The sequence below is a fragment of the Aulonocara stuartgranti genome (assembly GCF_965226115.1).
Source record: "Aulonocara stuartgranti genome assembly, chromosome: 6".
In the NCBI taxonomy this organism is placed as follows: Eukaryota; Metazoa; Chordata; class Actinopteri; order Cichliformes; family Cichlidae; genus Aulonocara; species Aulonocara stuartgranti.
The window spans coordinates 8,693,783-8,706,938 of NC_138944.1; the positions used below are offsets into that span (position 1 = coordinate 8,693,783).

At 40.2% G+C, this 13,156-nt stretch overlaps 1 protein-coding gene across 1 annotated transcript in view; it reads right to left on the minus strand.

Moving 5' to 3' along the window:
- xylt1 (xylosyltransferase I) overlaps positions 1-13,156 on the minus strand; it is an 83,416-nt gene that overhangs the window by 14,499 nt on the left and 55,761 nt on the right. The window contains exons 5-8 of the mRNA XM_082535542.1: positions 11,449-11,529; positions 9,994-10,210; positions 9,453-9,629; positions 3,428-3,693 (exon numbers count right to left, since the gene is read on the minus strand). Coding sequence (XP_082391668.1) covers positions 3,428-3,693; positions 9,453-9,629; positions 9,994-10,210; positions 11,449-11,529 — 741 coding nt within the window. The remainder of the gene's footprint in view (positions 1-3,427; positions 3,694-9,452; positions 9,630-9,993; positions 10,211-11,448; positions 11,530-13,156) is intronic.

Genomic DNA, 13,156 nt, shown 5'->3' on the forward strand with positions numbered 1-13,156 from the left:
TCTTCTACATTTTCACACCTGCTTTTTCCTCCCTTCCCCTCATCGCTCTTCTTCCTTCATTCTGCTTTCTGTCCCATCTTTCCCAAAAGAGACGTGGCTGCCAGTGTGAGAAGCAGAGAGCAGGGGGCAAGGGCGTAGCCTGCACAGAAGCTCCATTCAGGCTTTTACTCCACAATCTCTCCAATTGAGTCACAGCAGGCTGCTAAAAGAGCCAAATCACTCTCTGTGTCCATTTTTCTCTCTCTCTGCTGCTCAGGTCTCACAATGAAGTTGACCCATCCATCTGTTGGAAGCACATCAGAATTTGAAATGCATGCAAAACACGTGGCCACACACACACAAACACATTCACACACGCACACCATATGTGAGCAGACTCGAGACATCACACCGACACTTGAAAAAGATATATTTTCAAATGTGAGCTTTGCTGGGGCTCGCTCTAAGCAAAAACGTGATCAGCTTTAATTACTCAGCTCACGAACTAAATTACAGATCAATAAAACTTAAACAGGACAGCTCCAGGCAGGCCTTGCAGAGTGCCAGCACACACATTGTGTGTTTAATTATTACGTTAATAAACCACAGAGTGGTGGAATTACAAAAATCACAAGCAAGCGATTCAGCTGGAAACACTTATGTGACGTAAAACACAAAAGGCAAGCGAGGACTGTGAGACCAAGCACTAAGTTATGACATCATATGACGCTATGGAAAATTAAGACCACATTATGAGACTAAAATATCACATCATAACATTTCACACAGCATATCATGTACATGTTCTTTAGGCCCAGCCTGCCTCTCTGATGTGTTATCACTACATAAAAATCAAAGTGAAACACATTTAACACATTTAACATATTTAATGTGCTAAACAAAGAATATTTTTTTCAATATTTCTATTGCTGTCTTTAGTAATCAAAGTGGATAAATGCACATTGTTGCATTTAACACAGTTTTGTACATAAAATGCAGACAGATTATCAATATTCTAATATCGTCAGGTATATACCTTCAAGACTTTGTTACATGTTTTGTATTTACTGTACAGCAGACATATTTAATTTAAAAAACATATATCTTCCCAGTGGTGAAAAGGTGTTGTGAGGATTCCGGGATTACCTCAAAGTGGTTTAGTGTGGTTAAAAAACCTACTGCGTTTTTCAAAGATAGCCAGGTAGAGGTGTTGTCATGCCTCTAATGCAATGCTAATACATGAAAGGTACAACCTGGGACTAATGTTGGGTAAGATTCCAGGTTTACTTTTTTCTAATCCTGTCACTCACTGTGGAAAAAACACACCAGCGGTTACTGTAAAGAAAACCGTCTGTTGTGCTTGTGGTAATTCAAGAAAGAACCCCACATACCAGCATAATCACTCGTTTTCTCTAAGCTATCAATTATTTAAATGAAGGTACAAGTAGTCGAATAAGCTGAGTGAATAGATTTTTATTTTAGGGAAAATAAACACTTTACCGATGCTATTGTACTGACCTTTATTGCAGTATAATTTCAACCTGGATCCCTTGTTATTGTTAATGATGGCTAAAAACTGTGGGGTGTTGGGTATAAACTTTTCTGTCTTCTCTAGTGGGGCATGAAGGAAAAATGTTTGACAACTCATGCCATCTGCTAATCAACAATATATACTAATCACAAGTTGCTCTCTGATGCATCCAGTGGACTATTAATGTGTGTGCGTGTTAGATAGAAAGCACTTGCATAGAAAGGACATAGAAAAAGAAAAGTGCTTGTATGAATGGGCGAATGAGGCAAGTTGTGTAAAATGCTTTGAGGGCTGAGATAGAGTAGAAAAGCGCTATATGACAAACAGTCTATTTACCATGTATGTTAACAGACACATTAACAGCATCAATTATGAGGCGCTTACCTAAACACAAACAAACCCACACTACACACACACATGCAGATATTTAAAGCATTTCTTTCTGTTTTCTTAATCTATGACCTCTGCCCTCTCAGTGATTGGAAACTAATATAAGTTGTGTGTTTGAAGCCTCTACTTTCTCTCGTTCGTGCAGACACACACACACGCACACCTGTCCCGTGCTCTAGCTCTCTATTTTAACAGATGCACAGTGTTTGAATAACAAGAGCTGTCGCCGCGAGATGGTTTTGAAGTTTGACTTTGAAACCATGCCTTCTTTCACTGCCTGGCTTTACCTACTAGATTTCACAGAACACCCACAATGCAGCGGGGCATCGGACGCCTTGCTATAGTGGGGACTTGCTTGTGAGGAGCAAACTATCTCAGCTCACATGCAGCGCGCGCCAGCTGAGGTAATGGCATTCGTGTTGCCTTCTTCCATCCATCCATCATCCATCCATTCGCTTCCGCTTATCCTTTTCAGGGTCGCGGGGGGCGCTGGAGCCTATCCCAGCTGTCATAGGGCGAGAGTTGCCTTCTTGACTTACTCTATAAACTGGAACTGAAACTGCCTTCGAAGACACCTGATGACTTTTGAAAGTTTCATGAGAGGAAACACAGACTGGCAGCTTGGATGACTCCCAACAAAAGCCACGACAGATCATATCGCCTTTCGCCACCATACGCTGTTCAAACAGCCTGCCTTCATGCTGTTTTCTATTATGTTTTTTTGTTCCTGGTCATGTGGGGCCAAGCTGTGTTAATGTTTGCTGACATCATTAAGATGTTGTAGGCGTTTGTTTCCTGGATGCACTGAGATACATGGGGCCTTGTGTCGCATGTACGCAAATTAGCAGTTTACGCTTCCCCTTTCTGTTCCACATTAGCATACTGAATTTGTGACTCTTTTGCATACAGGTCTCATCACTGTGCAAATAAACTAAACTGATGAAAGCATATGCTATTAAAAATCCTACTAAAAGACATGAAGCTGAAATGTTCCATTTGCCTGTTAAATATGAACGCATACTGTGGTTTTCCCTTTTAATTTAACCACACACTGTATGTTAACAGCACTCTGGAATTCATGCATTTCCACTAATTATACCCTAGCATAAAGGCCAGCTTTCAATGTTATGACCTATATAGCGTCATTATCTGACGGATAAATTGAGTGTCATATTGTGTTACAAGATGAATAGCATTACCCAGAGTTCCCAGTTGCTGACTGGTACTGTTCATTGTTATCTTATTTCCATGACATGTGATCTATGTGAGATAATGCATCAGCAGACAAACAAAAGGCTTTTGTATACTCTATGTTGTGGTTTCGTATACTACGTGTATGGCTTGCTTTTGACAGCAAAAGCAAACTTGAATGCACCTGTGGATGTAGGTGCAGGTGCGGCGTAATAATAATGATAATGAGTGCGTGTGGGTGTGGCTGGACAGAAGATCAAGGGCCTGAGAACTATTAGCATGCATACATGGACGTCTGCGGGGATTGTGCATTGTGCACATCTTCACTAAACTAACCTGCAGCTGTGATCCTTTGGGTTCCCCTGCAGCGAGGCGGCAGCCCTGGCCAGGCCCAGTCGTGAGAAAGCATGGTAGTACGTTAGCTGCGTGTCGGACAGGCTGGCCACGCCATCTGGCTCGTCGTACACGTTCTCCCAGTATGAGTTCAATGCCAGCGACCCCTGGGGAAACGGTCCAAACAGGTAGGCATCCAGCTGGTTCACTATCTCCTGGTTAACGCTGGCTTCGAACTTCCTGGCAAAGAAGGTGGGCCGCACTGTTTGCTGCAGGCAGAGAGCGTAGGAAGGTGGGGGGAGAGCAAAGCAAAGACGGATGAGATAAAGAGAAGAAAAAAAGGAGAAGATTAAGAAATGGTTGTGCGCCAGGACGTCAGCCGAACAAATGCGATGTGTGAGATATGTGAGGAAGTGACATGTGGGCAGGAAAGAGAATTAGATAGGAGGTAGTATAAAAGTGAGTGAAAGTAGCAGATAAAAATAGGGAAATCATTACCATATGGGTTTGTGAATTAATTATTATGTATTAAATCAAATATACTCTCTCCCAAGACTATCTCTCTATTTCATTCTTTTGCAGTACAAATGGTGTCCTGTACTTTAGCGGTTCCCAGCATCCTGGTCATTGCCCCACAAGGGATGTTAAGATAAACTGGAGGGTTTAGATGAGCTTAAAAGATTATCCCATTAATTTAACACCACAAAATCACCATAGACAAAAATGTCAAACCACAAATATAGTCTTTTCTTCCTCATCGGCTCTGGCGCTTATGTTACCCACAATGAAGCTCTGCTGCCAGTTGGCTGGAAATTTGACTGCGTAGCCTTGTAGCAGCTAATGTAGCCTCAAGTCATTGGCCTCAAGCTGCCACACAGTATTCTGGTAAATTCCTTTCTTTATTGACATTGACATAATTTAAATTTTTTCCCCCTGCAGTAACACAGCTTTATAAAAACAGTTTTCACATGATTGGTAATTTAGTACAAATCCAGACCTGTAAACAGACTTTGATGTGTAAAATAATCACACAGCTGCTTATAAGAACAAAAGAAACTAGAAAAACATGTTATATTAACGCCTTATTTATTAATGCATATGATTAATGGACAAATAATCACTAAAAACACTGACATAAAACCCGTAGAAAACCTCACGCTGCTCCTGTGCACGTCACTTCACATCAGCAGATGATCCTACAAATTCTGAAACTTGTGAGGCAGAACAAGCAAATCCACCTGCACGCCAATAACACAGATGTTTAAAGGTTAATCACATTATGGTGCAATTGCTATTGATAGAAGGACTTTGGGTGCATCACTGGACTTGTAAGTCACTTAGGGTATCAGTATCAGACAGCTTCATTATAGTAACTACAGTCAATACTAGTAGACAAAGAAAAGCAAGAACTAGACACGAAGCTATACCCTATAAACATTTGCATGCTTTTCTTTAGTTATCCATTATTTGTCTTTTTCCTTATCAGTTCTTTGCATTAATCGCTCTGCCTAGAATCATCCACTCAAGCCACGTTGTATTTGTCCCTGCCACGCTGTTGGTTATGCAGCTGATGGTGCATCACGAAATCTGCCACCTTCACAGCCTGGCTTCCACACAAAGACATCTTTTAAGTCCTAGACACCAAACTATTCAACCGGCACCAAACACATCGGTGCTACTTGCTAAAAAAGGAGACCAAATCACGCTGTGGCACATTTCTGAGAGATGTGCTTTTTTCTCACAGAAACTGTTGGATGCTTGTGTGGCGTGGCAAAGTACCAGATGTTGCCCTAACACTCAGAGATTGGCTCGAGATATCAAAGGAAATGCAAAGGAGTGGGTTTTAGTTCCCAGACAGTCCTAGAGCTTGTGGGTGTTCTGATATGCCCTCTGTGGAATCATCTGAAAGCAGCAGCCTGTCACAGCCTGTCTTTCTCACATTCTTCCCAAAATGTACCCATTCTAAACACATTACTAAACAAAGACGCACAAAGAGAAAAGGCACATTACACCAATCTTCCTTAATAAAACTCCTCCTCTAATGAGTACAGTTTAAAGTAACTATGGTAGGAAATTGACAGCTGTACTGACTTTAAAAAATTGTTCTGATCTGGAAAACAAATGAAAGTTTTCTATACTTGGCTGTACCGTCTCAAAGAGATTACTTTACGGTAAATTAAGTCCTAGTAATCCCAAGCTCTGGCTTGCTTCTGGAAAGTCTTTTTTCCCAGGATTGGACTTCACTGATACCAAGGTGCCAACCAGACCCAGCGGCAGTGCCAAGGGTAAAGGGTTGGCACTAAACTGAGACTGAGGCTAGACATGCGGCAGACAGCTTTGGCGAAGGGAGAACTGAGCTCCGGGCGCCGACTGGTATATAAAGAAGAGGAGAGATGAAATGACTCACCGTTCTTGAAGGATATGACTTAAAGTGATATTCTGCTGAGGCAGAACATTTGTATTCACTTTGTAATTCAGCTTTAAGATTTTAGGAGCGCATTAAAAGTGTGACGCTGACTTTCTCTGGGGCTCTAGAGTCACTGCCACTCATTCACTTTCATTTTGAAAGGCTAGCTAACTGTCTCCTTAATCACAGACCCAAGGCTGAGAAGATCTAATTATTCCTACCATTTTTTTCCTTTCAGGGTCATACTAATTGAGACATAATTTTGCACATATCGACTGTGAAAGCTGTGGGAATACATTGGATGCTGAGGTTGAGAGGACAGACCTTGTGAGCAAAGAATTTAAGGATTGACTGCTGCTGATTTCCTGCAACATACTGATGTGCTGCAACCGTCTGCTGAAAGTAGTGCTGTTTTTAACATTCATTTTTGTATGTTTGAAGGTGTGTCTGATTGACATCTCTGATGAGGATCCGCTGCATAGTCTTTTCCCCTGGCCTTTTGCCAGTTTTGCTTATTAAATACTTTTCTTCTTCTTAAGCAGCAGCTTTTCCTTAACATGGGATAAAAGGACAGCTGGAATTTCCATTTTTGCAAATCCTTTCATTCCTGCCTATAGCATTTGGCTGGAAGCTAAAGGCAGTCGTGTTAATAGCTGTGGGGAATATTACAAATTTCCCACGAATGAAACAGTAATAAATGTCAAAATTATACGAGCTCTTGCTCTTGACTTTTCTTTAAGAATGAACAATACTGGCTTTTGCTGGACTGAAGACACTGCATATGTGATAAATCATGTGATAAACAGAAACCTGCTCTATTACACTTTATGGAGCAAAGCCTGTGAGCTAGTTCAGGCTGGAAAGTCGACTGCACTGCGTCATATACACTAACATGCCTCACTTTCCTCACCTCATAACTAAACACAACCACCCAGGTTGGCGGCCTGTTGTAGCTGCAGAATTTCCCATCTCGCCCTCTTTTGTGACATCTGGCGAAAGTTATTAGACTAAAATTACATGACCAGCAAAAGAAAGTCACTTGATACATGCCTTTGTATTCATATTAAGGCCTTGTTCTAATTCTTAACTTTACTTTAAAGCTAAATTAGCAGGTTGACAACAAAAGACTGGGCATAAAAAGTTGACGTTGCTATGGTGATGCCACCCATTAGTTTGTAAAGGCTCAGTTTTAGTACTGTGGCTATCACCATTGTGGTTTGTTGGAGGTAGAAGTGACCATATTTGGACAAGAAGGTAGAGAAGTAGTAGTAAATCAACACCAGCGTGTAAACGTCTATTTCTGGTGATAGGCTGAACATTTTAACACCGAGTTGCTTTTTGGTGTCAGCCTCAAGTGGCCATTAGAGGAACTGCACTTTTTGTTAGCTTGATTTTTTTTTTTAAACTGTGGAAGTTGCATCTTGTCTGCCACGTAATTCTTTCCATTTTCACTGCATTTTATGTTTGTTCGTATTGTAGTTTTATGATAGGGTAGTTTGTTTTCATATATATGGTCATATAGTTTAATGGACAATGCAGACGTTTCTCTGCACTATATTTCCTATGATATTTTAATCTGTAGTGCAGAGCCATTAGCCCACTGCTGTGGCTCTAAGAGTTTTTGCATAAATACTGCCAACTCATGCTTATGATGAGGAAAAGCCACAACAATGTTATTCTGTCTTTGCTGTACAGTCGTTTTTTGACTGTAATCCTTTTTTCCCTCCTCCTCCTTAAAAGAAATCAAAAAAAAAAAAAAATTTAAAAAAAATAAAAATCCAAAGCGAACAAAAAAAGAAAATGGAGCATCAGTTTTTCTCTGGCCCTTCTCATGGATTTAAAACCTATTAGTCTTGCTTCAACTTGCTGACTCCCTTATTTCTAAGTTAAATCAAACACAGAAAATTTAAATGTTTACAGAATGACATCTGTAAAGCCTCAGTTTTAGCACTGTGCCTAGCATCTGGGTTTGGGCTGGAAGTAACCATATCTGGACAAGAAGGTAGACTTTTTAATTAAGAAGTGCTAATAGTTAACTTAGTACAGGACTGTGCACAACTCCTGAGCTACCCTCCAAGGAGCTAAACTTTCTGGCTGCTTTTTCCACTCACTTTCACTCCTTTTTACCTGAGCATTTTCAGAGTAATGATTTTTTTTTATTAAGGAACTTAACACTGTTCTATAAATAATTGGAGAACAAAAAAGGGACCTAACTTAATGATTAGCCAGTGTTGTGTCTGAACACAACAGAAAAGTACAGTGGCCCTGAGAGGCCAAATGGACTGCAACTTAAGAAAACACCAGCAAAAATAAACATAAACATATATGGATGTCTTACAATGTTTTCTATAATGTTTTCATCTTATCTATTTTAATTCTTTTTATTATATTATCCCTCTGTTCAGCACTTTGGCCCACACTTGATGTCTTTTAAATGTGCTATATAAATAAAGATGACTTGACTTGACTTGAATAAGAAAAACGCTGCAAAAGCACACAAAACACAACGGAAATAGGAAAAACGAAAACAGAAAAGCACAAGGGACGTGTTTCTGGGGAGACAATAACCCGACGGACCAGTTGCAGGAACCAAAATATGTTAGGTAAGTGTGCTTTAATCTCATGATTCATATAATACTGATGGCAGATTTTTAGGTTATTAGTTAGGCTAACACACTTACCTCTCATCTTTTCTTTCTTCACAAAACTGATTGATCCTCCACTTCTTTTAAGTGTCTCCCAGTGCTATTCTTAGCATGTTTTGGTTCCTGCAACTGGTCCGTCAGGTTATTGTCTCCCCAGAAACACTTCCCTCATGCTTTTGGAAACCTGTTTTTTCCTATTTCTTTTTTCGTTTTTCCTATTTATGTTTTCGTTTTTCCTATTTCCGTTTTTGTTTGTTCTATTTCCATTGTGTTTTGCAGCGTTTTTCTCATTGCTGGTGTTTTTTTTTCCTAAGTTGCAGTCCGTTAGAAAAGTTAGCAAAGAACAAATTCTAAATTGTATCTTTAGGCACTTTGTGATTAGCAATCTTATGCAAAAACATAAGACACTACTGTACCTGAAATGCTCACTCGTTAAATCTATGCCATAGATATGTTGTAACTGCACGTCAAGTATGTCATTTTGATGTATGATTTCTGGTTTTAAGCAATCTGCAAACACTTACTTAACCTCTGGAGACATTAGCAAAAAATGTCAGGGCTTCATATTCAGCCTGCAGCTCAGTAAATATATATTTTAAACAGCTATTTAAAAAAATAAAACTGATAGGTGATGGTTTCAATCTTGCATTTTGGCTCTCTACACCATCTGTTCAACTATATGCAAACATGTCTTGCTCAAATGTGATTGGTCCAAAGACTGACCCCGCCTTATTCTTAAGTGATACTGAAAATTAGCTACGATGCAAATAAGGAGACTGCTATGTTAAGCCTTTTATTATTTGTTTTTACCAATGTTTAAACACTGTCTTTAAAAATGAAAAAACAAAGGCCCAGCCTTAAAAAGATTAAACATTTTGTTATTGAGAATCCTTTCTACAAATTACTCCTTTAACAGTTATTGTTGAATGATCACAAAAGAGCTTTTGTTTAAATGTATTTTGTGTATCGTTACTACCTGGAAGCGATGGAAGTCTGCTGGCTTGAAGTCATTAGGAGAGCATCCACACCAGTCCACAATGTGCTTGTACTGACATTTGCATCCCAGTTTACGGTTCCAGTTTGTTATGCGCAAGTTGTTGTCGACCATGCTCTCACAGTGGGCGCTGTTCTCCAGCACAGTGTGAAAGAATGACTGGAAAATGAGAAACAGAAATGAATAGGGAGAGGGAGGGGGAGGCGGAGAGCAAAGACAAAAAGACGAAATTAGAAAATTGTATACCTTTTATTTTTTACACCATCCAATTCACAAGAGGAAATAGAGTAGGAGCAGAGAAAGGAGATTCACAGTAGCTCGTGATAAACATTCAATTTCCCCACAGAGATCATTCAGTTCTCATCTTATTTCTGCTGTCAAATTCTTTTCCAGGCAATGAAACGAGAACAGAATAAACTTTTCTATATATGACACGGTGCAAGTCCAAAGCAGTGTTTACCTGTCAGTCAAAGATTAAGAGACACTCGAACCTGTGAGAGCAGCTTCTGTCAGTGTGTGTTACCTCAGCAGGAAGCAGAGTGTAGGCGTAGAAGCGCTTCATGTTAGTGACCAAATTGTCCTTGGAGTTGATAACATATTCCACGAACAGGCGGTTTAGAAGAAACCAGTCGGACCCACCATCCACAGAGATGCCTTCTGGGATTTTACGGTCACCCAGCCTCCACATGTGGGTGTCGCATTCATAGAACAGACGATCCAAACCTTGCTTACGGATGAACCTAGCAAGCACACGGGAACAACGTTTTGGTAATATCAGTGACTATGTGAGAGCTTGTTGTTGTGAAGTCCTCTTTTCTTTTTTTGAGATATCATTTACATAAAAACAAGCTCAGAAAGGTCAGTTACTGTTGCATCAGCATATTTATATTTTCCTCAAATTTCTTTCTTGTAAACAGATTTTTTTAAAGCTCCGCTCATTTATAGCAAAGAGCAACCGTCTTCCTGTAGGAAGGACACAAAACTTAGAAAGTCTCACTTTCTCTTTAAAAATAAAATCTTAGTATTTAATAAAGTTGGAAAAATTAATAATAATAATGGATTGGATTTATATAGCGCTTTTCAAGGCACTCAAAGCGCTTTACAATTCCACTATTCATTCACACACTGGTGGAGGCAAGCTACAGTTGTAGCCACAGCTGCCCTGGGGCAGACTGACAGAAGCGAGGCTGCCATATCGCGCCATCGGCCCCTCTGGCCATCACCAGTAGGCGGTAGGGTAAAGTGTCTTGCCCAAGGACACAACGACCAGGACAGGCGACCTTCCGGCGACCTTCCGGCGACCTTCCGGTTACAGATGTGCTTCCCAACCCCCTGAGCCACGGTCGCCCAAGAAAGTGCCCCAGGTGAAGACTGTCATAATAGCTCGGCTATAAAGGACTTTATAAATGTGGTGACATCACCCATACACACACACACTCACCTTCTGAAAGGTGACAGTGGGTGAACTTGTGGCACACAGACACACTCAAATTGTTAATAAAGGGTTAAACGAGGAACAAAACAGCTGCACTCTTATCATACAGCACTGATAAAATACTGACTGCAAACACAAAAAGGTAGTGCTGACTCATGCTGACTCATGCAGGACATATTTTTTCCATGTGCTATGGGGTATTTTTGCCCACAGTGTTTGGTGATGACTGGTTTGCCAGCGGGGTGTGATGTGGCTGAAAGCTGGGGGGGGGGGGGGGGCAGGCAGGGTGGCGTCAGCAGAGACAAACGTTCTGGCAGCCACCTCTCTGGCTCACCCCACCAAGAAGGTTAATTAATGAAGCCACAGATGGGAGCTAATTGTATTATGATTCAGTGACCACACCGTGCTGGCAGGAGCGCGTCGGGCGTGCACATAGGTGATGTATGTGTGTGAGAGAAACACAGACGGAGCTAGCCAGAGAGTAAGGGAGAGGGTGGGCTGCTGTGGAGAAATTAAAATTACGTTTCAGAATTTGCATCTCACCTTGCATTGTCCCTGCCGTGGGACTTGATGAAGTTCATGTATCTGTATTTAGACAGGAAGGCCACCAGCTGGTCATTGGTCCTGAAACATAACAGATAATGATTTACTTATGACTAGGAACATGTGGTAGCATCCAGCTGGAAACACTGATTTTGAAGCACAAATATCAGTTTTGGAGGAGAATTATGCAAACTATCTTTTAACAAATGAAAAACACATGATAGCACTGACTTCTTTTTGTTTTCACAATTCTGATTACACATCTTGAATTTAACTTTGCAGTAGACATTAAATCAGTGCTCAGGAAATCCTGTATAGATATTTATGGTGTCCTGCACCATAGAAGAAGTAAAGAAGCTTTTGCATTTTATTTCGGAGCAGAGTCATCAAACCTTTTAAATCTTTTAACCCTCACGGAGTTCAGAAGCATCATTGTGGCCATAACCAGTTACAGTACGAGGTCACTGAGTATTTTTATCCCCTCAAAACAAAGCGGTGGCTTTTAATTTGAAAAGATTCTATAGGAAATCTACAAAGTTATGCCCCTGTCCCCCCAGGGCGCCTCTGAAAAGTAAAACTTGTTGGTTTAGGCAGGAGGCATGAAACAGATGCAGAGTAGAGCCAGGGCCTCTGAGTAAGCGATTTTTTTCACTTGTGCCATTTTAATTTCAAGTGAAGAAATAATTCCACATTTTGATATTTTGTTTTATTTCTTTGTTTTATAGACACACAACACTCATTTTCCATATTCTTATATACACAATTGCTCCAGTACAAGAGGAAGTTGAACAAAATTACATCTTTTACAGTTACGGACATAACTGTATTTTTTTTCTTTTGGTTATTAGTTCACAGGTGCTGCAGCTTAAATATGATATATTAAGAGAAACCATTCTGGACCAGACACGGAGGTGACTAATGTGAGTTTTTCTACACATGTGATCGGATTTAAATGCCCTTTCCCATAAATTCAGTCTCATTCTGAAATGCGTCACATTACAAAGGGAAAAACGATCATTTGTGTTTCATGGTAACTTTAAAGGCATGGAAAATGATTGTGATTGTTGTGATTCATCATGAACACGTAATTCTTTTCTGCTGACTGCTTGCCTCACATAAAAAACATTCAGTATATGTGTTGCAGTTCTCTAGTTGGTCACATGGAAAAAAGGGGAAAAAATGTGATTTATGTAGTACCAATAACAATTATATTTGATCGACTACACCCACAGTCCCAGTTTAGCAGATCAGCTGTATTATCAAGGTCTTATTTATTGATCATCTCCACACACTTTTAATGACACATAAAATCGCAAAATATGCAATATGCAACTTATTAGGCATTGTTATTTTCACTGGAGAGTCAGAGTTTTCACATCGCAAAGTATTTGTAACTGCAAACTTTACCCTTCAGAAGATTCATGTTAGACAGCATTCCTGTGTCCAGTTCAGCACAATGGTGCTCGAACATTTAAGTGATGTAACAACAATGAAAACACATTTTCAAGCGGAGGGGAATTTTACTGTAATGAGGAAATAGTTGAGGGCTTAAAGTCACATATCAATCAATTAGAAGAAAAGGCCTCAGCTGCTCCCAGGATCAGTCTCTGAGTTCCTTCAAGCTGTTAAAGCTATTTAGGATTATACAAAAGATTGTGCTATCCATGATTTTGATGAATGACTTCATGCTGCTCTTACATTGTAGAGC